General features: G+C 34.5%; 1 protein-coding gene across 4 annotated transcripts in view; it reads left to right on the forward strand.

Annotated features, from left to right (window-relative positions):
- ADGRB3 (adhesion G protein-coupled receptor B3) overlaps positions 1-26108 on the forward strand; it is a 730754-nt gene that overhangs the window by 649258 nt on the left and 55388 nt on the right. For all 4 annotated transcript variants that reach the window (XM_082731305.1, XM_082731302.1, XM_082731304.1 and 1 more), the window contains 4 exons: positions 14434-14584; positions 17210-17279; positions 19889-19955; positions 22453-22538. In XM_082731305.1, coding sequence (XP_082587431.1) covers positions 14434-14584; positions 17210-17279; positions 19889-19955; positions 22453-22538 — 374 coding nt within the window. The remainder of the gene's footprint in view (positions 1-14433; positions 14585-17209; positions 17280-19888; positions 19956-22452; positions 22539-26108) is intronic.

The raw sequence follows: 26108 nt of genomic DNA on the forward strand, positions 1-26108 counted from the left end.
TAAAAAATGTACTTCCTTCCTCCTTTCAACCAACTTTTTGCTAGTCTTGATTAGACTCTGGATTTGAAAGTGAACTGTACTAATAAAATTCAGTTCTATTTTATAGTGATAAAAGAAATAAAATAATTTTAGGAATCTGTTTTATCAAAAAAGTCAATTCAGTATATGAAGTATCCTTATCTTCTTGACTTTACTCATTACAGTAATCCAACTTAAACACATGCATATGTCGTAAATGCTTACAAATGTGTTTTTACACATATGTAATTTTTATGGTTTTGTGTAAAATGTTTAAAACTTGCCTCATGCTGGATTTTTCATGCACTCGGTACTCAGTAACTATTTTGATGCTAAATCCTTCAATGATAAAATCTTTTAAGACACGGTAAAGGAAAAGATCACTTGGGGTTTGTGTGGACTAAACTGTTCTTTTCCAATAAATGAATGTCTTCCAAAAAGGTATTTATAGCCGTTGCTTGTAAAAGTAATGGTACTAGAAATAGTGTGTTTTGCCATCTGTTATTTTTGTCCAATCTGGATTATAGTACTCTGAATGTAGTCATCTGTTCCACCTGCTGAGAAACTGAGAATCTAGCCTAGTAGGTTTCTAAACTTTCAAAGGTAATTGTTTATCAAAAGATAAGAAGCTTGAGACACTTCTTCGATTTTGCTTCCAGTGTATGAGATTTGTTACATTGTGATTTCAGCATTTCCCAACCAATGGACTAAAATCTTGATTTGTTCTAGCTTCCATTGTTTCCATAGAGCTGGTTTGTATCTTCTTGGACATAATAGTAAGGTGTGCATCATGTGTAGTCAAAGGGGGAAGAAAATGGAACCATATACCAGATGGTCCATTAAAACAGGAACCCAGAGAAAACCCCTCTAGAAAAATAGCAAAACTAGTATTTCTTTACTTTTGCAGGGGACTAGAATTCTTGATTTCAGAGGTGGGCGGAGGGACGTCTATGCTGCATAGTCTTTGGTTTTGGAGCTGACAAGTGTGTGATTACTCAGCTCAAGGTAGCTTCAATGCTGCCTGGCAATTCCATGTTACCTGGTTTTCCAGTTCTCAAGAGAATTTCTGATTTGTTCAAACATATTCAAACCACTGATTTCCTTTCTACATCTTTAGCTTTAACAATAGACCCAACTTCTACTTCAAAAAGAATTTGGTAGCCATGATGGCTAACAAGGATAATGTAGCTAAGATATGCTATCTTATCTACATTTTCACCTCATCTTTGTTCCTTCCTGCATGCTTTAAATCAAGAGAGGACTTTCTTCTTATCAAAGGCTAGTTCTTCTCTTGTGCTTGAAATTTCATTTTTATCAGATTTCTCCTGTCCGTGGAGACAGGACAGTTTCTTTATTTGATTCTTCACTTAACATTTAAACATACTTTAGTATTTCTCATTGTAGAAATAAACCTTATATTCAGTTCCCCTTGGAGTAATTATTAAAATACTGGTAACTACGGTCATATTTATTTAGGACTTAGTATATGGCAGATATAGTCTAAGACCTTTCTTTCTTTCTTTCTTTCTTTTTTTTCTTCTTTAACTTGTAGAGGGGAAAGAATAGGAACATCTTGTCATACTTAGGTCTGGAGCTTCACTTCATTCTTGCCGAAGGAAGAAGGACCAACAGAAGGGTGCTCTCCTCACAGAAATCTCCCTCTATCACTAATACTTCAGGAGAGAGTGAGTGATGGCCCCATCTAAGGTCACAGAAATAGAGAGGTCAGTGAAGTCCATACACAAAAGGAGAATCTAGCTTAACAGGGAGGGTGAAAAGTTAATTTTTAGACATATGGGTTTGAAATATCTGGGGTTGGGTGTCTCAGAGATAAGCAATTAGGGATTTGTATCCAAACTCAGGATTGACAGTTGGTACTTTGGAGTAGAAGTTCTTTGAGATCTCCCTAAATCAACATGCCCAGAGTCCTAAAACTGGCCCAATGATCACATTTAGCATAATTTAAGACTAGCCTTACTCTGTTGTGCTCTTTCCCCCCCACACACACCCTTCATTGTTAGCTATTGGACTCTATTTTCATAGCAGAAACTATAAAGAAGTCTATACATTCTTAAGGTCATTCTAAGTTCAAATATAAATACATAGCAAAGGACTCCATTTTCATTACTCTTTCCAGAACTTTAGGAACTACCTAAGATGAGGTAAGTTACTCTAAGGGGTTGAGAATTTGCATGAATGGTCATTACTGTTTAATACTTTTTAGAACCCCTTGAGAACTAAGCACTTTACATTTATTACGTGTAATCTTAAAATAACCCAATGTAGTAAATACTTTAACTCTCATCCAACAGCTCCAAGACTTTGAGGCTGTGAGAAGTGAATAGTTTGTGCAAGGTCACACATTTGGTAGCTTCCATGGCTAGGAGTCAGTCTGTGATTGTTCTAGATGCTGATTGTGAGCACTGGCTACCCATTAGAATCACCTGGGGAGCCCTAGCAATGCTGATGCTGAAGCTCCACCCTAGGCTGACTAGATCAGAATCTTAGGGGATAGCATTAATAGTTCTTCATTTTTAGAGCTCCCCAGGTGATCCTATAGCACAACCAAGGCTGAGAAATACTAGCCTGCCTTTGCAGAGTAGGACGTTTTCATCCTATACCACCTCTGAATCAAAAACTATTTTAAAAAATTTTTAAAGGGGGGCGCCTGGGTGGCTCAGTGGTTAAGCCGCTGCCTTCGGCTCAGGTCATGATCCCAGGGTCCTGGGATCGAGCCCCGCATCGGGCTCTCTGCTCAGTAGGGAGCCTGCTTCCTCCTCTCTCTCTCTGCCTGCCTCTCTGCCTACTTACGATCTCTGTCTGTCAAATAAATAAATAAATAAATAAATTTTTTTTAAAGGATTTTATTTATTTATTTGACAGAGATCACAAGTAGGCAGAGAGGCAGAGAGAGAGAGGATGGGGAGCAGGCTTCCTGCCAGCAGAGAGCCCTAAACGGGACTCGATCCCAGGACCCTGAGATCATGACCTGAGCCAAAGGCAGAGGCTTAACCCACTGAGCCACCCAGCACCCCTGAATCAAAAACTGTTTTCATTCCATATTGAAATAGTTTTGTGACACCAAGTCAGACTGGTGATTAAACTTGATAAATGGAATAAACAAATGTCTTTTTGATATAAAAGAGTTACTTTGCTTTGCCTTCCCAATCCTCAGAGAAACGTTTTGTCTAGAAACCTCAACAACAGAGCTACAAAGTTTTGTTTTCTTTGCTCGATACAAGCTGAAGGCAACTTTGTACTTCCATTTCTATCATCCTTTTTTGAGTGACCCTATATGGTGCTTCATTACATTGGAGGGTATAATTCCACTCACAATTGATTTTTCTCTTCTGTTATAGAACACAGCATAAATCAATTCTCAGAGACATCTTAACGCTTATAACACATTTTATAAAATTTCTAAATTATTAGTAAAGCTTTAGCTGAACTCTTGGCCTTATTTAGCAAGTGACTTAATTATATTTCATTTTGAATAAAATTGTCATTTTCTAAGCCTGGAGATAACAGTGTATAATGAAGCATCTGCTTGGTACAATGTACAAATGTTTAGTCTCCCAAAGGACACATTTCAAAGACTCAGATTTTCCTGTTATGTGTGACAAACTTTCCAAGGTCTTCAAAATATGAACATGTTTTCTGCAAGATACATATTTTTGACATCTGTGAGACAGATTTTTATCTCTATTGACATCTATCTAGCATTTCTTTCCTTTTTAATAGTACTGCTTCATTTTAATATGAAATTATAAAAGCCTAGCAAATAAGAATTGTTATTGTTTGAGATTCTCATATTTAGCAACTGCCTGTGTTTCTTCATTCATTTGTTATTTCATATCATACATGACTTTATATTAGCAATTTCTTCCATTTTCCAAAGTGTTTTTTTCCCCAAAAAGATGGATCAGAGAGATGATAATGTTTCTTTATCATAGCTTTGTGCCATAGTTTTTAAGGAGGTATTCCAACTTTTTAGTAGTGAAACAAGAGTTTTCAAGAGAAAACTAAATCCTATAAAATCTCTTCTATTGATATTTTCCACTATATCCAAGAGGAGGAATGCACCAGCTAAGTATTTGGATCTATGAGAGACATTTGTCTGTTATCTACAAATGACATAGCTTTTGATATAGCATGTCACAGCAGCTATGGAATGAAGGAGGTTGAATGAAGTGACATTAACAGAAATTTTTGATGGAATTAATATCATAAAACCTTTAATTACAACATGATGAATCTTGTAGTCACAGTTCCACTGGACATCTCATTGGGATTTGCTCTGTCCAGATAACCTCAAACTATGTTTGCACATGTGCTGATGGGCTCTTCATAACCAAAACTATATTTTTAAATGATGCATCCTTTTCTTCTTCTTCTTATCATCATCATCATCATCATCATCATCATGATGTTCAGTTAGCCAGTGATGCATTCTTCTTTTGGTTGTGATTTGGAAAAAAAAGACTAATCACTTAATGTGATTTTTGTTGTATATCTTAACATCTATTTATTTACCATCTCCATCCTGCTATTGCACAACAATTTGCACTGGCTTGATATAATGTAGTATAACCATAGAAATAAAAATATGTCAGCAAAGGGCAACATGTGGTAAAGAAAAGAACATTTGCTCCTTCATTTGCTACATGTGTAACTTCAGACAAGTTACTTAACCTCTCTGACCTTAATCTCCTCATATAGAAATAGTTACCATATGGCATTGTCACAAAGTTGATGTTTAAGACAGAGTAGGTGCTTGATAAGTTAGTTTTTTTATCATCCTTTAAAATGTAGTCTCAAAAAAAAATGTAGTCTCAAACATTTTCAGTTACATTTGTTATGCCAAATGAAAATTAATCCATGTATTTTAATTATGGATTAATTAATTATGCTTTTAATTATAACCTTATTATTAACAGCTATTATTTACTGAGCACTTACTATACATGGAGTTTTGTGTTATCTTTGTGCAAGCGCTTTTTATCCATTAATGTATTTCACACAGTAATTTATTTTTAGTCTGTAAAAACCTCTTTTTTGAACAATGTAAATAGTTATTAGTGCAACCTTTTAAGGGCTGTCTTTGAAACCACTATAGTGATGAACCAGAATTTCTTCCCATAACATCATTCACTTGTAAGGAGTTACAGGTGCATCTCAGAATTAAAAGGTTATATGTCTTGAACATGTTTTATTCCACGTGAATATCAAGATATACATATCCATAATTTTTCCAGTTTTATTAATAAATAACTGATATAAATCACTGTATAAGTATACAGCATTCAGCATAATGGCTTGATTTACACATATTGTGAAGTGATCACAATGGGTTCAGCCAACATCATCCATCTTTTCATATAGTCACAGTGAAAAGAAAAGAAAGAAAACAAGAAAAAAATTCTCCTTGTGATGAGAACTCTTAGGACTTACCCTCAACTTTCCTATATGTCAAACAGAAGTGTTAACTATAGTCATCATGTTGTCTATTTACTTATTATAGACAAACTAGTGTGAGAGTGGAGGAAATTATCTAAATAATTCAAATAAGAATTGCTTCATATGTAGGAATGATTCCAGCTCATCTGAAATTGTTAAATTTTGCAGTAACTTCAGTAATTCTTGATTTCCCCATAAACACTGCAATTAAAGTATGCAGATATTGATACTGTTTGAGAGTTTCTAAATATTCTACTGGTGTTTCATCTCAAAATTCTGTTTTTCATATTTCTAGCAAAAACAAGCTTCTCTGCATTCTCTATTGCTTGGAGTTTTTTTTTTTTTTTAATATCCTATATCTCTCCTCAAAAGCATTTTCTCTTTTGCTTTTTGAAATAGTTACATAATTGGTGTCAATGATTGCTTATTTTTAAATGCTAGAACTCTGATTTATTTGAATGCTGGGAATAAGGTAAACATAGTTCATTTTTTCCCTTAGAATCCTTGAACGTCTGCCAAATGAAAAGAATAAATAATTATATTTTACACTTTAAGAAATTCATCTTGGTATTAATGTAATAATATTTTTCTAGAAAGTTGGACTTAAGGAATCATTAAGATTTGAAATAAATTAGTAAAGCAGGCATCTTTGACCAAGAAATAGGAAACATAGATAAGCAAATTTAGAGGCAAAAAAAATAGTATTTCTTAAAATTTATGAGGACATTATCTACAATCACATAGTAAGACATTGGAAAATATAAATGAAATGGATAATTAGTGGTAAAATATAAATTGCCAAAATTAATTCAAGAAATGAATAGCTCTGTTAGACTTTTAATTAGACAGTATTCATGCTGTTGTAGAATTTTAGAGCTACGGAAAACTTGAAAGACTCTATGAGAATGTTAAGGTCCAAAGTCTTTGTAGGAGACTTAAAAAAAAGTTCCATATGTTAGATTTGGAAATTAGAAAGTCATAGGTGATTCCTGTAAGAGGGACACTGAGGGGAGATGCTAGAGGGAAAGAAAATGTGTAAACATGTAGTAAAGAAGCTGATGGATAGCTTAACCTTTCAAGAAATTTGACTACAATTGGAAAGAGAGAGAGCCACCCAATGAGAACCACTGTGAATAAACCAATAAAAAGAAGGTGGATAGGTTGGTTATTTGAAGATAGAGATTTCAACAGATTTGTCGGCTAAGAAATTATGTATATAGGTATACAGGAACTAACTAAAGGAGACAAGTATATAGTTGACCAAATATAGGATCAAGCATGGTTACTATGCATCAAACCTATATGCACCATGCTCTTTAATCTTTACACAAGTCTTATGAGGTAAAAGCTGTAATTCTCCTCATTTTTTTAATGAGAAAAGAGAGGCACACAGATTTTAAGTAACAACCAGTAAATGCAGCAGTCAGTGTGTGAACCCAAAATGCCATTCCAGGCTCTATCTCTTAACTCTATTATACCACCTCCTGCAAGGGGAAGGGCCTGATTTGGAAAGGAGGAAGGGGGTAAAGAGTATGGGGAATATGAAGATAGCAATAATATGGATAGTCTGTTTCTCATCTGTAATGTTGAAGACAAGGTTATCTGATTTGGGAATAAGAAGGAACATTGAGAGGATATAAAAGGTTGTGAGGATTAGACTATGTATGTGCAAAAAAAAAAAAAAAATTGTCAGAAAGCAGTGTGACAGAGTTAAGGAAATGCACAAGCCCTGGAGTCAGAGACCATGGTTTTTTTGTTTTGTTTTGTTTTTAAAGATTTTATTATTTATTTATTTATTTGACAGACAGAGATCACAAGTAGGCAGAGAGGCAGGCAGAGAGAGAGAGAGGGAAGCAGGCTCCCTGCTGAGCAGAGAGCCCGATGCGGGACTCGATCCCAGGACCCTGAGATCATGACCCAAGCCAAAGGCAGTGGCTTAACCCACTGAGCCACACAGGTGCCCCAGAGACCATGTTTTAACTCCTCCTCCTAGCTCATTAACCATGAGACATTGGCTAAGTAACTTAGTCTCTTCAAAGCATCATTGGCAAAATAGGGATGGTGATCATCTGTCTACATATTATTCTGTTTTATGTCATTGGGAAAACCCTGTATGCTTCTTTCTTTTCTTTCTTCTTTTTTTTTTTTAATTTTTTTTTAAACTTTCTGGGCTATTCTTTGTATTTGATTTTCTCTATGACTTAGAATTGGTTTGCCAAACTAAAAGAAGAAAATTAAAATTTGATGGGAATTATATTGAATATATTTATCAGTTGGGGAAAGATTGACATTTATATGACCCTGATTCTCCAATTCCCATATATATTTTCCCGTTTTATCATGTCTTGTTTTGTGCCCCTTAATTAAATGTTGTAATTTTCTACATGAAGCTCCTGTTAAATGTATTTGAGTTGTTTTATGGTTTCTATCGTCATTATGAATAGGACCTTTTCTTTCCATCTGATAATCTTTCCCTAGTGGTTTTGTTTTGTAGGTACAATTCATTTTCTCAGTTTCTGAAGGACTTAGACTGATTTTGAAGGTTTGTTTTGTTTTGTTTTGTTTTTTAAAGATTTTATTTATTTATTTGACAGATAGAGATCACAAGTAGGCAGAAAGGCAGGCAGAGAGAGAGGAGGAAGCAGGCTTCCTGCTGAGCAGAGAGCCCAATGCTGGGCTCAATCCCAGAACCCTGAGATCATGACCTGAGCCGAAGGCAGAGGCCCAACCCACTGAGCCATTCTGGTGCCCCCTGCTTTTGAAGTTTTTATTTTTCTGTTACCACCATAGTCTCTCCTCACTCCCCCACTTTTTCTGTTCTTGACCTTTTTTTCTTTTTTCCATGTTGGAAGATTTTTTCAATTATCTGAATATCACTGGTTGTGTATTCATGTATAAAAGCAAGGCCCTAAAAAATGACTTAAAGTTCTATATGGGTAGATGGACTTAATGAAAGATTTCACAGTATCTTAGTGAAGGATGAGCCAGCATCTGAAGATTTCTTCCCCTTGGGGGTGATTTTCATTTCTGACCTGCTAGCATTCTGGGAGCAGAAGTAAGGAGAAAATGAGACGAGGATGCTTAAGAGTCAATATTTACACTTGTATCTGCCTTGTACACCTACCCATTAATGAGACTGATACTTGAGTTCAGAACACAACCTATTCAATTTTGCAGAGACTAGACCTCTCTCTGACAGTACAGGACTTCACTGAGTTGGAGAGGAAACACAGAGTTTCAGCTATTCTGTATATAGATTTTCAACCAGCCTCTCTCTCTTTCAGCCTCAGGCAAAGTCTTTCTTATGTTTCTGGTCCCTACTGTCTCCAGGTATTAAAACCTTTTGAAGGTCTGCAGAGTCAGTTGGGTCCATTACCATCAATATTTCCATTACCACCTCCCACACTCTATAAGCACTTAGGTGGTAACATTCTTTGTCACTCTAAGTCAGTTATGCCTTCCTTTCTCAACATCTGAACTGACGCATCTTGAGTTCACTGTTGTCTACTGTCTGTTCTTTTTCCTGTGGCTTAATAATTTGGTAATGTTAACATGGTTTGGAAGGGAAAAGAGAGATAAAGTTGTCATCATTAATTATAAATCTTCTGTTACATTTTCAAATGGATATTGATGGTGTATAAAAAAAACTTTATATATTGATCTCAGTGTACAGGAAATATAATTTTTATGTATTTATCTTGTATCTAGCCGCTTTGTTGATTCTCATTATTATTTCTAACAATTTAAAAATAGATACTCTTGGGTTTTCTAATGAGATATATTTCATTTTTTTCTAAGTTTTTATTTAAATTTCAGTTAACATACAGGGTAGTATTAGTTTCGGGTACAAAATTTACATATAACACCCAATACTCATCGTAAAATGTGCATGCCTTAATCCCCATCACCTATTTAACCCCCCACCCACTTCTCTGGTAACCATCACTTTGTTCTCTATAGTTTAGTGTTTGTTTCTTGGTTTGCCTGTCTCTCTTTTTTCCCCCATGATCATTTGTTTTGTTTCTTAAAGCCCACATGTAAGTGAAATCATATATTTGTCTTTCTCTGACTGACTTGTTTCACTTAGTGTGGTACTCTTCAGCTCCATCCATGTCCTTGCAAATGGCAAGATTTTATTCTTTTTCATGGCTGAGTAATATTCCACTATTTACTATTTCCTCTTTATCCATTCATCTGCCCTACTAGGAATTTACCTAAAGGATACAAAAGTACTAATTTAGAGGGGTATATGCTCCCAGAAAGCTATAGTAGCATTATCAACAACAGCCAAACTATGGAAAGAGCCCAAATTTACTATGAATTTCTGAGAGCTGCAAATTGTTTTTCATTATAAACTTAGTTTTGACAGTTTATTCTTGTAGTTTTCTCAGTTTTTGTTTCACATATTTGAAAAATTCTTAGTTTCATAAAGACATGTTCCTTTGGAAATGTCTTTATGACCTGCTTCTTTATCAGTATGAAAAGTCCTTCATCTCTTTTAATGCTTTTTTTTCAATATTAGCATTGTGACACCTGATTTTTGCATGTTAGCATTTGCTTAAAATGTACCTCTTTTCATCTCTTTATTCCTAATTTTCCTCTGTCATTGGGTTTGAGGTATATCTCATAAAAACATTACTAGATTTGGGTTTTTTTTAATTCAATATAAAAGTTCTTAACTTTTAACTAATGAATTTAAAAAATTCTCATTTCTATAATTTCTGATATGTTTGGAATTATTTTAGGTTTTTTTTTCACTTATATTTTCTAGTTTATTTTGTCCCTTTGCCTGCCTTTAGTTAGGCTGATGAATTTTTTTTTTAGTTCTATTTTTCCTCTACTATTTTATAAATACATTATTTGTTTCTACCTTTTGTGGTTACCTTAACATCATTAATGCACTTATTCAAACATATTCTTCTAACATCTAGAGCTAATTAGTATCTCTAATATTCCTGAGAACAACAACCAAAAGGCTTAGCACACTTTTATTTTCTCCTAATCCTTTGTAACTTTCATTTCCCTTACTTATTAAGCTTCACTTACATTATTTTTAAATTTTATATTTAAGTGGTTGTATTTTAAAAATTAAAATGTGTACATTTAAGCTTTTAAACAAACATTTGTGTAAACTTGGTGTATTTTATTACCCTCTTTGCTGTCCATTATGTCTTTTATCTCATTCCTTCCTCCTGGATTTCTTCTTATTATTGGTTTATATTGTCTAACAGTTCTTTCAGAGAGAATCCTGAGGTAGTAAACTTCAAAGTTCCTTTAATTCTAAAAATATCTTTATTTCTGCCTCTCACTTGAATAATAGCTTTGGTGGGTGTAGAATTCGATCTTCAAAGTTATTTTCCCTTAGACTGCTCAAGATACTATTCTCTGTCTTCTTGTATCCTGGGTTGCTCATAAGCTATCTGATGTCAATTTGATGCTTCTTCCTTTGTAAGTAATCTTTCTTTTGACTCTGACAGCTTTTAAGATTTTTCTCTTTATTCTTGATGTTCACAAATTTCATCACAACATATCGAGGTGTGTGTGTGTGTGTGTGCACACACGTGTGTTATCTTTAATTTTTCCTTCAGCCCAGAGGATCTTTGAAGTTCTGAGAAGCTTTTACATAATCTTTCTTTAATGCTGCCTTCCTTGAAAATTTCTCTGTTTTTTCCTTCCAAAAGTAGTTTCCAACAGATGTAAGAACTGTGTGTCATCTGTGTATCTTAATCCGCTATTTCCGTGTCTTCATCTCTGCTTCTAATATCTTGCTTTGAGTTGGGGATTCCTTCAGTCTGCACTCATCTGTTGTGTTTTTTAGGCATTTCTCACAGACTTTAATCAACCACAGTTTATACTTCTTTTCTCCCCAGTTATTTCATGAAATCTTTTTCTTTTATCCCTAAGGACTTGGGGTGAATGGTACACATGAGGGTGACAATGTGAACAGTGCTCAGTTTGCCAATTTAATGCCCTCTCAAGTTTTGTGGTATTTTTCAACAGCAACACTCATCAGTTGTAAAGGACCCAATTGAGATTCAGTAGGGCAGGTGTAGGAGAATCGAGCGATTTGCTTGAGGTACTGGTGAGTCTCGGGTTTGAAATGACAAGCTATCAAGACTCAGCTGTTGTTTTGGGATGCCTGGGTGGCTCAGTCAGTGAAGTATCTGCCTTCTACTCAGGTCATGAACCCAGAGTTCTAGGATCAAGTCTTGCATCAGGGTCCTTCCTCAGCGGGGAGCCTACTTGTGCGCTCACGCTCTCTCTCTCTCTCTCACACAAAAACAAAACAAACAAACAAAAACTCAGCTATTGTGGGAGTCAAAAATAGACACACACATGAATAAGGAGAAGCTATAGATCTGAACAGTGACAGTGGATCCAGTAGTTGGCAGATTGAACGTATGACAAAGTGTAAACCTGTCTATATAGGTTTAAGACAAAGTGACTTGGGAGTTTGAGATTTGTAAGTCTAAAAATCTCTAGTACTGAGGGGATCCAAGGAATGGTTGATCTTCATGGGCTACTGACATGGGATTTAGATTATGTGGGAGAAAAAATCAAAGAATCTTGAGCCCTGAAAATTAGAATGGCCACCCTATGGAAACTGAGATGACAAATGTGGTAAATAAAAGCATTTATTTGAAATTTGCTATTATAAAAGTTGTATTTTTAAAAGACAGCTTAGCAAATGTATCAGTAGAAAAATTTTGTGTTTCTCTATGTAGAGTATCTGATTTTATACAGATTCTTCATATGATAATGAGGCAAAGTGTATTCCTCTTTCTTTATTTCTCAGGAACATATATTTTGTTATACTTTTCATGTATGACTAGTTTTGTGTCTTTAGACATTTTAGTCCATATATATATACATTCTTTAAGTTGAGACAACTTTCCTTCATAGTTAGAGAACTTGCTAGATATATATGAATATGCATCTGATCATATTAGAACGCTATTGGTCATAGAAATGGTTCTTACTTCTCTAGAGTCTATACCTTTTTTTCCTACACATTGTGGCCCATATTCTAATCCAGAGACATGAATTATTGCAATAAATGTCAGTAGCCCCAAATTACATGTATTTCAATTTGTATTAGAATCGAAGTACATATCAGAAAGTCCCAAGGCAACAAACATAATAAAGAAAGAGCAAATTATAAGTCTCTGTATTGACATATTGAGCGTTTTCTTATTTCTTACAAAATCACAGTGCATCCAGTACTTAGCATTTAATTTTTAACATTTTTACATTGTTTTATATAATATTATACTGATAGTTTAAAAATGGAGAAGGAATAATTTTGCTAGGACAAACAATTGAGATGAAACAAACTGGTGGAAGGAAGTGACAGGTGAATTAGAAAGTGTAGCTAGTCTTCAGGTATTAAAGGGAAGAATTATCTTGGAAATTCAAATTAGGATCAGGAACTGCAGATCAGGAGTGAGCAAAGTAGTCAGCTGTAGATATTCAAACCTTAGCTTGGAAGAAAAGTCTCAATGTCTCAAGTATGGGAGGGAGCACAGTTGGTTACAGTTACTGCGTTATACCTGAAGCAGGAATAAAGGTCTGAGGAAGAGGGTTTGGGAAATCCATGATTTTGTCATACAGCAAATTGACATCTTTATGAAAATAAGTCTAAGTAATTAAGTATATTTAAGTGCCACATGAAACAAGTTATCACATGCCAAAAACTAGTAATGCTTGCTTTAGTACCATTTGCAAAATGATGATGATTGTGGTCATAATCAGTTCAACCACAGGCTATATGCCTAGCACAGTGCTACTCAGCTTCTGGACATTATCTCTGAACATTTAAAAAAAAAAATCCTGGTGAGATAAACATGGTAAAGTTCTTTTTATAGGATGGAAAGAACTAAAAAGCTGAATTAACATCTGGTGAATTTTAATAGAATAAATAATAGGATTAGTTTGGGCCAAAAGTCTAAAAAGCTGTTCTGCTTTAGCAGTGTACTGGAGTGGAGGCGGGAAGATGAGGGTTGTACTTTTATTTCTCTGTTAACGAGTTTATTATTATTTTTTTCTAGTTCTATGTTTGCTCTTTTCAGTTTCTGGGAATAGCAAGATGGAAACTGACAGAGGAAGAGAGTAGTTTAGTTACTGGTTCTGCTTGATGAAGACTTGGATTTGAGTAAGATTTACACAAAGATATTGTGCCAGTAGTGAAACAAGTAGCAGCCCTTACCAAAATGAACCTGCTCACCTTTGCAGATGAGTCACAAGTAACTATTGCTAGGCAGTAGTAAAATAAAATATCTGTGAAATCATGGCTGTGTACTGCCACTGACTCAATTAACTTTTCAAAATGATTTTATTAGGACACACATTGGAATGTAACAGTACAGAACAATGTATTAAGGACTTTAAAATACATATGTTATTTTTGTACTAGGCTATTAGCCAAATCTCATTTTATACTTTGCTCTTACACCAGGAATATCACATTTGTATAAAAGCAATTTTTCCTTTTGGATAGCTGTTGGGATGTAATCTTAACATCAATACAGATAAAAAAAACAAAACAAAGAATTATCAGCTAGAATGGAAGGATAAAGAATGTAGCCAAAAGAATGATGCAAGATGTCTGTAACTTAAATTAAACCAAAGATAGGTTTCTTTACATAATAATTACATTTCAAGGAAAAAAAACTTCAAGTAAAGTAGTAATGGTAATCTCCCTTGGGTTTTAATTTACATTCTGCCTCCTCCTCATAAAAAATTGAACATGCAAACGGAATTAGGACATATTTTTTTCTATCATAGATATTGTATACAGCATAAAGACTGCAGGGTTTCTAATTTCTGTAAATAATTACACTGTCACACAGGAGAGGTAGATATTTGAGATAAAAGCAATGAGTCGAAGATTAATGATCCCTTGGAGGACTCATGATTCTCCCCCACCATATTCAGTGTGAGTCTTTTTTGTTTCCACAGAGCATCTGTACAACTACCACTGCATTTTTGCACTTTTTCTTCCTGGCTTCATTCTGTTGGGTTTTGACTGAGGCGTGGCAGTCATATATGGCTGTAACTGGAAAAATTAGGACACGGCTTATAAGGAAACGTTTTTTGTGCCTTGGATGGGGTAAGCATATTAATATACTTGTTCATGCTCTTATTAAAATGACTTTGAAGACATATTGAAGCCGTAGAGTGTGATTATCCCCAGGCTACTTTTCTTTATGTCCAATTTGATATGTGGAAGTGGAAATATATGAAACTGGTCAGTTTTGAACATTGGGCATTTGGAGCTTTAAAAAGGAGTAAATATTGGATGACCACGTAGCCAGTCAGTGAAGCAGTGGTGTAACCGGAGTCCTGGGATAGCTCTAAGCAGAAAAGCAAAGTGTTCACCGCTCATATGTCCTGAAAACACAAAATGTGCTAAAACGTTCGGGGCTCAAGACAGGTACATGTTATAGTCACTAGTCATGTACTCCTCTTAAGAAAACTTTAGGAAGTCCGTTCCAAGAGAGCTCAAAGCAAGTAAGGACTAAGCTATTCATGTCACAGGAAGGAAGTCATGTAGAGTGAAGTAGTAATGGAATGAATGAAGCCTCACAGCTAGTCAGGGGAGTCCTCGGAGGAGAAAAAGAATTGTTGACAGACTGAGAATTAATTTTTTTTTTTTTTTTGCTTATCTTTATCAGGAAAAGTTTCCCTCAAATTGCCTTATGAAATGGACATCTTGAAGATTTGTGTTTTTCATAAGGCCAGTTCTAATGCTTGATTGGAATTAATTAATTAGCTTCATTTACTTAGAATTAAATTAAGAACCTAGTTTCAGAAAACCTTAGGATTTTGTCATTTGTCTTTGTGTTTCAAAACTTGAACTAAAAAAATGGGGAATTTGGGGCCAAATATACAGCAAATACCTACTATACAGGTAGACTAGAGAATAGGGCGCTTGATGGAGTCTGAAAAATTACAAGTAAGCAGACTTATTACAATAGCAGAATAATTCATACTGGAAAAATTAGGATTCAGATTATTTAAAGATTATCCATCAGGTTTCAGCAAGGTGCTGTCATGTGCGATTAACATATGAGGGTTCTTTGCGCAAGCAAATGGGAAAGCCATTAAGAAGAAATTGGAGGATATATTCTACTTATAATTTTCATAAAACTTTTGTCTGTATTTTATGTCAAAGACCTTCTAAAGTTAGATTGGTATTGAATCAGGGAGCATTTTTATCATGAATTAGTGTCATCGATCCAAGAAATATAGAATCCAGGTAAGTGACTTCCCTTAAATATAAAGAGTGGCAATTTTCTGGATTGGTAACTAGCTTATTTAATAATATCTTTACCAAAGATCTTGAGGAGAGAGCTCACAGCTGGTTTCCAAGTTTACAGATAATATTGCTACTACTCTGAGTAGCAAAAAAGCTAAGCGGATGGTGCTAAACTATCAAGAAGTCTGAGTTGGCAGATAGTGGCATACCAATTTCATTATAGCAAAGTGCAACATAATAAATTTAGAAAAAAATAAATTGTACAAGATGAAGATTATTAATGCTCTAGCTATGACCCAGGAGAAAATATTTTCTACTGAACTTGGTCTAGTCAATCAAAATGTCATATATATGTGTATACACACACACACACACACACATGCATGTGTGTATACAGGGTGGAGGGAGAGGTATATCTGTTTTAAACTATGACGTATCCCTCTGAGACGTTCCTCATAGTTTTTGGTCATTAAACCTCACGAAAGAAAGGGATGTCACTTAAAAAGACTCATAGAAGAGAATAGCAGGAAGGGGAGGAAATGATAGGAAGAAAGAAGATGGGCAGAAGGTGATTAGATGATGGATTTTTCTACCTGAAAAGTCAAACATCATCTTCCTGAAAAGAAGTCATGATCAAAATGAAAAGAAAAAAAAAAGGAAGAAGAAGAAAGAAAGAAAAGGTAAATAGCATAGATTAGACTGAACTCTGTTCACCGAAACACAGGGACATGCCACTGAACTTGGGTAATGAGAGTGTGATTCATATAAATGTAAACTAAAAGATGTTAGGTCAGTATTGGCACAGCTATGCAGGCAATTGAACTCCAAGAGGGACTGAGTGATGTGTGGAGAGATACCTACCAAGAAGTCCATGAAGAGAAACCGTTATATATGTTCTGAACTTTGTTCAGGATTGTTAAAAGGAGGATAATCAGGAGGCCCCAAAATTAATTCCTTAGAGCCCTTAACCTTGATCCTACATTCTTGTTGTAATAAGTAAATTGTAAAGAATTATGTGCTAGGATTTATTTTTTCTCTTATTGTAAGTACAACCTGATGTGGATCAATACGAGGCCAACTGAATGTTCCATTTCTGTGATATTCCATCACAGCACAATATCCGTTTTTTGCCTTTCTGATTTTATAACTATAAATTTCCTTTATAACAGCGTAGACCCCTAGGGAAAAAAATAACTTAAAAGATAGACTAAATCTCTGTTATTAATTTCCTTTAAACCCATGTCAAATGTGGTGGTAACCTAGCAACATTACAGAAGTGCACTGAGTTAAAAGACCAGCTGTCGCTCTCATATTTTTGTACTTGAAAGAAATTTTGTGATGGAAACATACTTCACGAAAGAATTAAAGCAATGGTAGTTCTCCAGTGTAAGCATTTTGAGTCTGTCCTAGCTTTCTTGAGCCAGAATGCACAGTGGTTACAGCTGAATGTGATGTGTGACAATGCTTCTCTTGCAGGTTTACCAGCATTAGTAGTGGCCACATCAGTAGGCTTCACAAGGACGAAAGGATATGGCACTGATCACTAGTAAGTCCATCCACAGTGATACATCATGTTTATAATTAAGTAAATCATCATCTATGCTTCATTACTCTTGGTTGGCACTGCTGATGGCTTGCATTTTGTCACCGAGTCATTAACTAGGGTAGAAATCGCATTAGTGTGGAATGATGTAAGGTAGCTTAAATGCACAGAGCTTGGGAAGTATATGCTGAAGCCCTGTGCAGAATCCTTGTTTCAGTTTCCCACTATCTCATAAGACCAGTGCATTTCAAAATGCTTCAGTATTTATTTTGTGTGTTTAATCTCAAATACAATTTTGGGAACTGAATAAACCCTGGTGGTTTAACTTTTAGCATAAGATTCTGATCTGAGCTTCTGATTTCACTGATGATAATATATATTGGTATCAACCAAGTTGTGTCATGTTAATTCAAGTTTTGTTGCTATGTTTTTTTGGTTGTTTTTGTTGTTGCTATGTTAAGGTAATACTAAAACTTACAGATCAGGGAAACCAGTACAATACAGGTTAGAAAATGCCTAGGCTATGGGAGAAATTTGAGGGAAGAAATACGGCATGGTATCAGCCCATCCTAATCACAGCTATAATACTGATAAATTCTATGAGAGAATGTATAAGTAATGTTTATGTTTAACACTTAAAATGTAAAACAATACACTTTCGTATTTTCCTTCATCTGCTCTTTCAAGCTGAGGCGGCAGTTGAGGAATGGAGAAAGAGATGGGCACATCTTATTAGAAGCATAAATTTTTAAAGTGAGATTTTCTGTTCATCTTCAGGTTTGAGGTAGGAATTACTGCTAATTAGACCTTCTGGTAGATTCATCCAAATGGAGATTGTGCCAAAAGACATCATGTCACCTGCCCATCCAAAAGAAATTTCCAAAGAATTTAAAGAACTCGTGTCATTAGAACACTTGTTTTCTTCTGCAGTCTGTATTATAAACACACAAATAGGCAAAGCTCCTGGTTGTTTGTTGTAGAGTACTGCTTACTACAGCGCAATTACCTTTAAGACATTACTTTTTACAACAGTAGGACTCTTTTGGAATAAACCCAGTATTTGAAAGGCACTGTATTGGGGATATAGAAAGAGATAGGATTATAGATTATATGGTTCCAACTTTCAAGGAGTTTGTGATTTAGACAGAATACAATATAATGAATCAGTTTGAAGATAACCTTGCACAAAAATATAGTAGTAATGTAGTGGCAGTCTGAGAGACACTGACTACAGGGTTGCATCAAACTAAAGGCTTTTTCTCCAGTTATTTTATTAAAAAAAAAAAAAAAAGGATATTCAGTTATCACTCCCAAAATGGGAAAGTAGAATTTTATGTGTCCACTCCTGTGGTGAGGAGAAATAAGTACATTTGAATACATACAGACAGACACATTTGTGTTATGTATACATTGATACATGTATTGGCATGTATGCATGGGTAAATATTTAAATATAAATAAATATATATGTGTGTATATATATAAACACACACATCTGTATTTTTATTTATAGAATTACTAGGTTAAAATTTTTAATTAAAAGATAATTTATGTACAGTAACATTCACCCTGTTCAATTATAGTTCTGTGAGCTTTAATAAATGCTTAAGTCAGATACCCACTACAACTAATATAGAAAAGTTTATTCTTAGAACAGATATAGGACTGTGATTGTTAATGGTTCTTACTTTTGGAGGCAGCATGTTCATTCTGCAGAGCTAGAAGTAATATTGACAGGGTTGCATGTCAAAACGGGTGCATGAAATACTGGGCATGACCCATTGCATCAGCAGAGATAAAACATTTCCTGGTGCTTTCCTTATATTGACTCTCTTGGACTCTGCACATGCACATGGGCCATCTTGCAAGCCCAAGTTGCACCCCGTGTTTTCTTCATGGTCCTCTGCTCTGAGAAAACAAACGTTCTCACTCAGATGGGTTACCGTGTCTCCACCATGTCTCTAGCAATGTAAACCTGCATCTCTTGGTGAATTAAGTAATTGAAATAAACACAGCTGCACTTATTTTTATTCAAAAGCTTATCTTTAGTGAATTTGCTTAGTAGACTGGGGTAAAAGTAAAATCAGAGGTTAAAAAAAAAAAAAAAAAAGCATAGAAAATATAGATTATCCATTCCCTGCAATGATGGCTTTTAAACCAATTTCTCCCAATATCCCAATGGCCTCAAGAAAGAACTTGTAAATGACATATGCAAGACTCTGAAAGCATGCTGTTCTTAGTATTTGAAAATTTTCATAATGGTTATAAAGCAGCATTTTACGAAACTTATGTAATAGTCACCTTTGTACTGAAAGTCAATATAAAAATCTCACTGCAAGAGTAATTTGTCTAAAATATTTTAACTGCCTGAAAGTAAGGTCTTATAGTAAAAGTTTCTTTTCTGTGAAAGGTACATAATATTTCTCACACATGAAATGCTCTAATTTTAGCTTTTTGCCATATCTCCTAAAGCATTTTGTTTAATTACAAGCCTTTGAAAGGCTTGTGCCAAAATTTGAATGCTAAGTACATAATTCAAGTAATTTTATAATACTTCATGGTTTAACACTTATCACTAATTTCTGTTAGTTTCTATCTGATGTTATTTTTAGCTGCTGGCTGTCTCTTGAAGGAGGACTTCTCTACGCTTTTGTTGGACCTGCAGCCGCTGTTGTCCTGGTAAACATCAAAGTCAACTTCTTCTGTTTTCTTAGCCAAGAAAGCCTGCTTTGCTTCAGTTAGAGTGATGGTTTTGTATTTGTTTTGTAGAAATTTCAAAGTTCAATGTATTTTTTCTTAATTATCAATTGTTACTTAAATTTGAATATCAACTGCTATTTAGTCCCTTATTACTCTAAAATATTCTTATTTTGAAGACTGAAGACTATTAAACATGGGAGTGTGGGATTTCTCTTACAGTAATTTCACATTTGTGAAGAAGTTTGAGTAAGTTTCAATAAATTCTTCCTCGTTCCTGTACCAAATTTCATCATTTATTATCATACCACCTTAATACTATTCTGTATGATCTACATCATTGTTAAGATCTCTTAATTTTGGTAACTGCTGCCTTCTGTCAAATATCAACAAGAAAATACCCTATGCAGATGTTAGACTTTCTCAGCATCAGTGCTACAGACATTTTGGACAAGGTATTTCTTGGTCGTGAGGCTGTCCTCTATATTTTAAGATGTTTAGTGGCATCCCTGGGCTCTACCTACTAGATACCTGTAGGAATGTCAAGTCAGTAAAAATCAAAAATGTTTCCAGATGTTTCCCAAAATTCCCTGTGGATAAAAATCACCCCCAGTTGAGAGCCCCTGCCATATTTTATGCATAAGGATTTAAATTGTTTCTTTTGGGAATCTTGCAAACATGAGAATTTTCTACCAATTTGCCTTTCTTTCCCTCACTCTGATATTATTGATTACAAGTTCTTCTTGTCTAATAAATCTTTAAATGAAAATGTAAGGGGGGAAAAGGTCTGAATTAAATACAAAGATCCGCATTGCTGTGAAATTAGAGTTCTAATTGAAAATTACCCTTTGGTTTCTTCAGTATATTAGAAGCTAGCCATATCTTTCTTAATAACTCTGTATGACTTTTCCTTTCTTTAAAGTGTGCTCTCCTTCCTCTAAACTACAACAGGGAGCAGAAACTGTGCATGATTCACAAGAAAAAAATCTAGACATGAGTGTTAGAGAAGAGCATAGGGAAATTGAAACTATTAGACACAATTTTGTCTGCTGCATTGAATTCTTATTTAATCAATTATCTCCCTAAGCTACTAAGTTAATATACCTATAACCCTAACATGGAGAAACAAAGAGTAGGCGTATAATTGAAAAACCAAAGTTTGGTCTTTGGAGTAGTGATGGATTCCCTCATGATTAAATTGTAGATTAATAGAATCCATGGAATACACTTTTTTCTCTTAGTTCATGTAATGAGAAATGTGAAGATGAGTAAGTCTTTCTTTTGATCCAAGTGTTGTCTTGCCAGAGAAGGTATGAGAAGTGACAATTCCTAAGACCTTACCTAAGAGTTGCTTTGGATCCTTATACCAGCAGTTAAACAGATTTCAGCTTTATGTTTCGTCAGGCCAATGTGCTAGGGAAATGGAATCAATCTATCTTTCTTTCATTCTTTCTATTTCTTTCTTTCTTTCTTTCAAATTAGTCATCCTATTTAATTTAAAACAGATTTTTGTGAACTGCCAGTTTTAATGTTAAAGACTTCACCATTTGCATTGGGGGATGCACCAAGATTCTGTTGATCATGGAGGGTAAGGGGCAGCAAGGCAAAATGAAGAAAATATTTTTCTTTGACTATCTTGGTTTCAGCGTTGGACTGGATTCCTTTTATCAGGAGGTGCTGGTAGGTTAGAGAATTGTGGGTGCTCGTCATAACAAGCTGCTACAAATAGACCACAGCGATCTCTACAGCTTTTTGCAATTTTACTTGAGAAAGAAAAATATGTGTGATTTCATTTCAGATGTATTATGCAAAAGACCTTTTAAGTGAGAGTAAGAGAGTCTTAGAAAATGCTGAGAAGTGTTCAGTAGAGCACATTATAAGAATTGGTCTTAGTGTCCATCTCTTAAAGGATTCTGGTGAGTTGAATAGGCTTCCCCCCTTTTTCTAGAAAAAGCATGGGACATGAAAATGTGCTCCACCCACAGGAGGAATGGCCACACCTCCTGGGGAATGCAGGCCTTCTGTTCTCCTTGCTGAGGACAATGATGAATCCTTAACACTGTTTGGCTGCCAGGGCTCAACCTAGTCTCACACTGTGAGACCGAAAATCTTTTGACTCACAGGGTAAAACTCAATTTGGCCAATTGATTTTAATCAGGGGTGACCTAGTATGCCAGATCGGTGTAGTATGGCACCTTTTACGTTAGACAATTAAATGGTAATTTCCTTAGTGTTAACTGCAAAGCGTGGAAATGAAATGTACTTAACGTACTTTAAAACTTTAAAGTGACACACCACTGTTACATTGTTCTGTTCCGATATGCATTATGAAATATTTGATAGGTGATTTATATCACCGCTATTGTGAGTTCTGAATTTGGAAGTGGTTATAAGTTAATAAAAGAGGGTTTTCAGGAGAAAGGGGGACCTGATTCCCTTCAATATCATTGAGAGGTCAACCTTTGTTTCTGTTTGACAGGTCAACATGGTGATTGGCATTTTGGTATTTAATAAACTTGTTTCCAGAGATGGGATCCTAGATAAAAAGCTCAAACACAGAGCCGGGTAAGCTGCAATTGGTGGATTTTGAAGGTTCTTGACCAGTGAATCCCATACTCCAATTCCAGATCATCATTGACTGCATTTTGACTGTGCCTTGAATTTAGTTCCTGATGAACCGGTGTGTTTGGTAGATTCTGCCATTCAAGTGTTCAATGTGCTATTCTGAAGTAATGTGCCAAATATCTAAAAATAATTTGAAAGAGCATTAAGAAAGTCTGGATTTCTTTGTGCATATTGCCGGTTTGTAAGATAAGAAGATTAAATGTTAAGGCTGGACTTTACACACTTGTTATTTTTTTTCAAGTTTTCATTTAAATTCTAGTTGATTAACATACAGTGTAATATTGGTTTCAGGAGTAGAATTTAGTAATTTATCACTTAACATATAACACCCAGTGCTCATCACAACAAGTGCCTTCCTTAATGCCCATCACCCACCTAGCGCATCCCCCCACCCACTGCCCCTCTAGCAACCCTCAGTTTGTTCTCAATACTTAAGAGTCTCTCAGGGTTTGCCTCTCTCTCTCACTTTTTTTTCTCACCTTTCCCTGTGTCCATTTGTTTTGTTTCTTAAATTTCACATATGAGTGAATTGATATTTGTCTTTCTCTGACTTAGTTCACTTAGCGTAATACTCTCTAGCTCCATCCAAGCCGTTGCAAATATCAAGAGTGCATTCTTTTTTATGGCTGAGTAGTATTCCACTGTGTGTATATGTGTGTTTCTTCTTTATCCATTCATTGGTTGATGGATATTTGGGCTCTTTGCACAATTTGGCTGTTGTTGATAATGCTGCTTTTAACATTGGGTGCATGTGCCCTTTGAATCAGAATGATAATACTTATTCTTAGGTGAACAAGGCCATCTAGTTTGGGTCACAAAGGACAGGAGGGTACTGAACATAATGTCAGGGTATGACACAGCTCGAGACAAACCTTACTATGGCAAAAATAGTACATTTTCTTTGATTAATTGTATATTTCACAATTTCTTCACATGAAATAATCACTTATGAAACACTATTTTTGTCATTTTTTTTCATTCCTTATGATGTTTTGACTATAACTTGCTAGGAAGATTTATTCATAATTTTCACTTGCACATTTTAACCACTTACAAAATTTAGAAAAGCATCTCCTTTGATTTTACTGTCACTATGATATCACCACATTTAATGACTCATAACATTTCATAAGCGGGTTGATAGTGCCTTGTAAGGTTACATGATTACCTCATCATATACATTTGTAAAAATTTGAATGAAATATTAATGCTTTGAATTTCCCTTTATCTCTTCTTGAAAATTTTTATATCTATTGAACTGTACTTTGATTCAAAACTTACCCTACAGTTGTTATTTCTTTAATAACTTATGTTATTATTTAATAGTCACAAAACTTGATCACTGATCAGTGAGAATTTTGAGTGCTTTAGGTTTCTATAATCTACGTAATGATTTATGTGATATGGTAATCTAGGTATTATTCCCCCTAGTAAAAGACTAGTAAAATGCTTTGAATACAAAAACTATATCCTTCATATCAAGCTTTAGAACTGCAATGGTATAATAAAAACATCATTGGAGGTTCCTTAAAAGGAGGCATCACTTACCACTTAGAAACTTTTTTCACTTCAGCTGAGTCTTCACAGCATCCTTAAATAGGTAAACTTGAACTTGCACACTGAACTTTCTATACCATTTGAACTTGAGGCTTTCACACTATTGCTCTTGTTGGTCTGCCATGTATGATTGGAATTGGAACAAGAGCTTCAGTATTTCTGCCCAGATTAATCATGTAAGTATAAATTGATTATACTGAATATGGGGTATAGAAACTGGGTTCTGCCTCTAGTGGCATATACATGTGTGTCTGCGTATACACACACACACACACACACACACACACACACACACATTATTTTTTAATTAGGGGCTGGGGATTTAGTGGCTAGGATAAATTAGCCTTGAAGTAAATATTTTTGAACAAAGCCATATTCAATATCTAGCTCTGCACTTACTGGCTATGTGTGTCTTTGGGCATGTTACTTAGTTATTCTGGAGTTCAGCCTTCTAACCTATAAAATGGATATAATTTTACCTCATAGTAGAGTATATGAAATATAATGTATACAGAGGATTCATTAGAATAACAAATAGCAAACACTCATTCAACAAATGGTGACTATTGTTATGACGCATTAAAAGAAGAAAATAGATTGTTTTCAAGTGACCCTGACTTCTATCAGTCAAGCATCTGTGATTCTGCCATTCATGACATTGAGGTCAAAAAAAAAAAAAAAGAGAGAGAGAGAGAGAGAGAGATGAGGTCATCAGAATGAGTATAATGCTAAGGATGTATTAAATTTACAATCAGTATTTTTTTCTCATTTAATCATTTTATATCTTGTATCCAGTTTGATTTGCATAACATAAGTTTAAGAGAAATGACAAAATTGTCACATTATGAATTTAGAAATTTCCACTTCAATCTACACATTAATTTTAAAACATCTATTTATGAAAAAATTATTAGAAGTTACTTCTGCATCTTACTAGCAAAACAGAATCTGTATTTTTCCAGTTCAAAGGCATCCATCAGAGAAATAGAAATGTTGTTAATATGTGTTATAAAAGCAGAAAGATGGCTACAATTCAAAGCAGAAAAGAATTATCAACAAGTTAATGATTCTAGGCTTTAAGAATTTTTTCTATAATATAAAATACAACTTTTGCCTAGGTATGTGTAGATTGAAATTTACTATTTCTAAGTATGATTGAAGGAGATTTGTAGAAGATTTTAGTTCACAGAGAATCCATGAGAACAGTCATAGAGATTTCAGTGAACAATAAATAATCAGAATTAACTAAAGAAACAGTGAGCAAGAAACTAATTAATTTATTAATAATAAATATTTCAGGTTGAAAATATCTAGATATCAAGTGTTTTTGGAACATTGTCTATTATTTAGAATCAACATGTTCCTCTTACCAGTTTTTTGTTCCTGTTTCCTCCTTTTTATAATTATTAGAAACTGCCAAGCAATAGTTTATTCAATCAATATTTATAACAGAATGAATGAATGTTTAAGAAATAACATAGTAGCTTGACAAGTACATAATATCCAAATTATATTTTTTCTAATACACAAAATATATTTACAAAGGAGGTATTGATTGCAATTAATATATTTTATACAAAATAATTGAAAAGATGAAATGGCATATGTATTCAAATATGAGTATTTTCCTCGTTAACAAATATCTCAAGCAGAATATTTCATTTTTTCCTCTCTTTTTTGCAATGGAACTTTCTTATCTACTATTTTAAATTGCTTTATCTCATCTACCTGAATGAAGTTAAGGAAACTTCCAGGGTCTTGTACAAATATCATGAGATTTTTTCCAAAGGGAAAGGGAATATTTTTTTTCCCCAAGAAGTTTTATGTAGTATCCATAATGAACCAATCAGACAGGCTTTTGTTGTTGTTGTTTTGTTTTTGTTCTTGTTTTTTTCCTAAGCAAAAGAAAAAGAAAATCGAGAAGGGAAGCTTGTAGACTCAAGACCCTGCAGG

This window comes from Mustela nivalis (genome assembly GCF_964662115.1).
Source record: "Mustela nivalis genome assembly, chromosome: 5".
NCBI lineage: Eukaryota > Metazoa > Chordata > Mammalia > Carnivora > Mustelidae > Mustela > Mustela nivalis.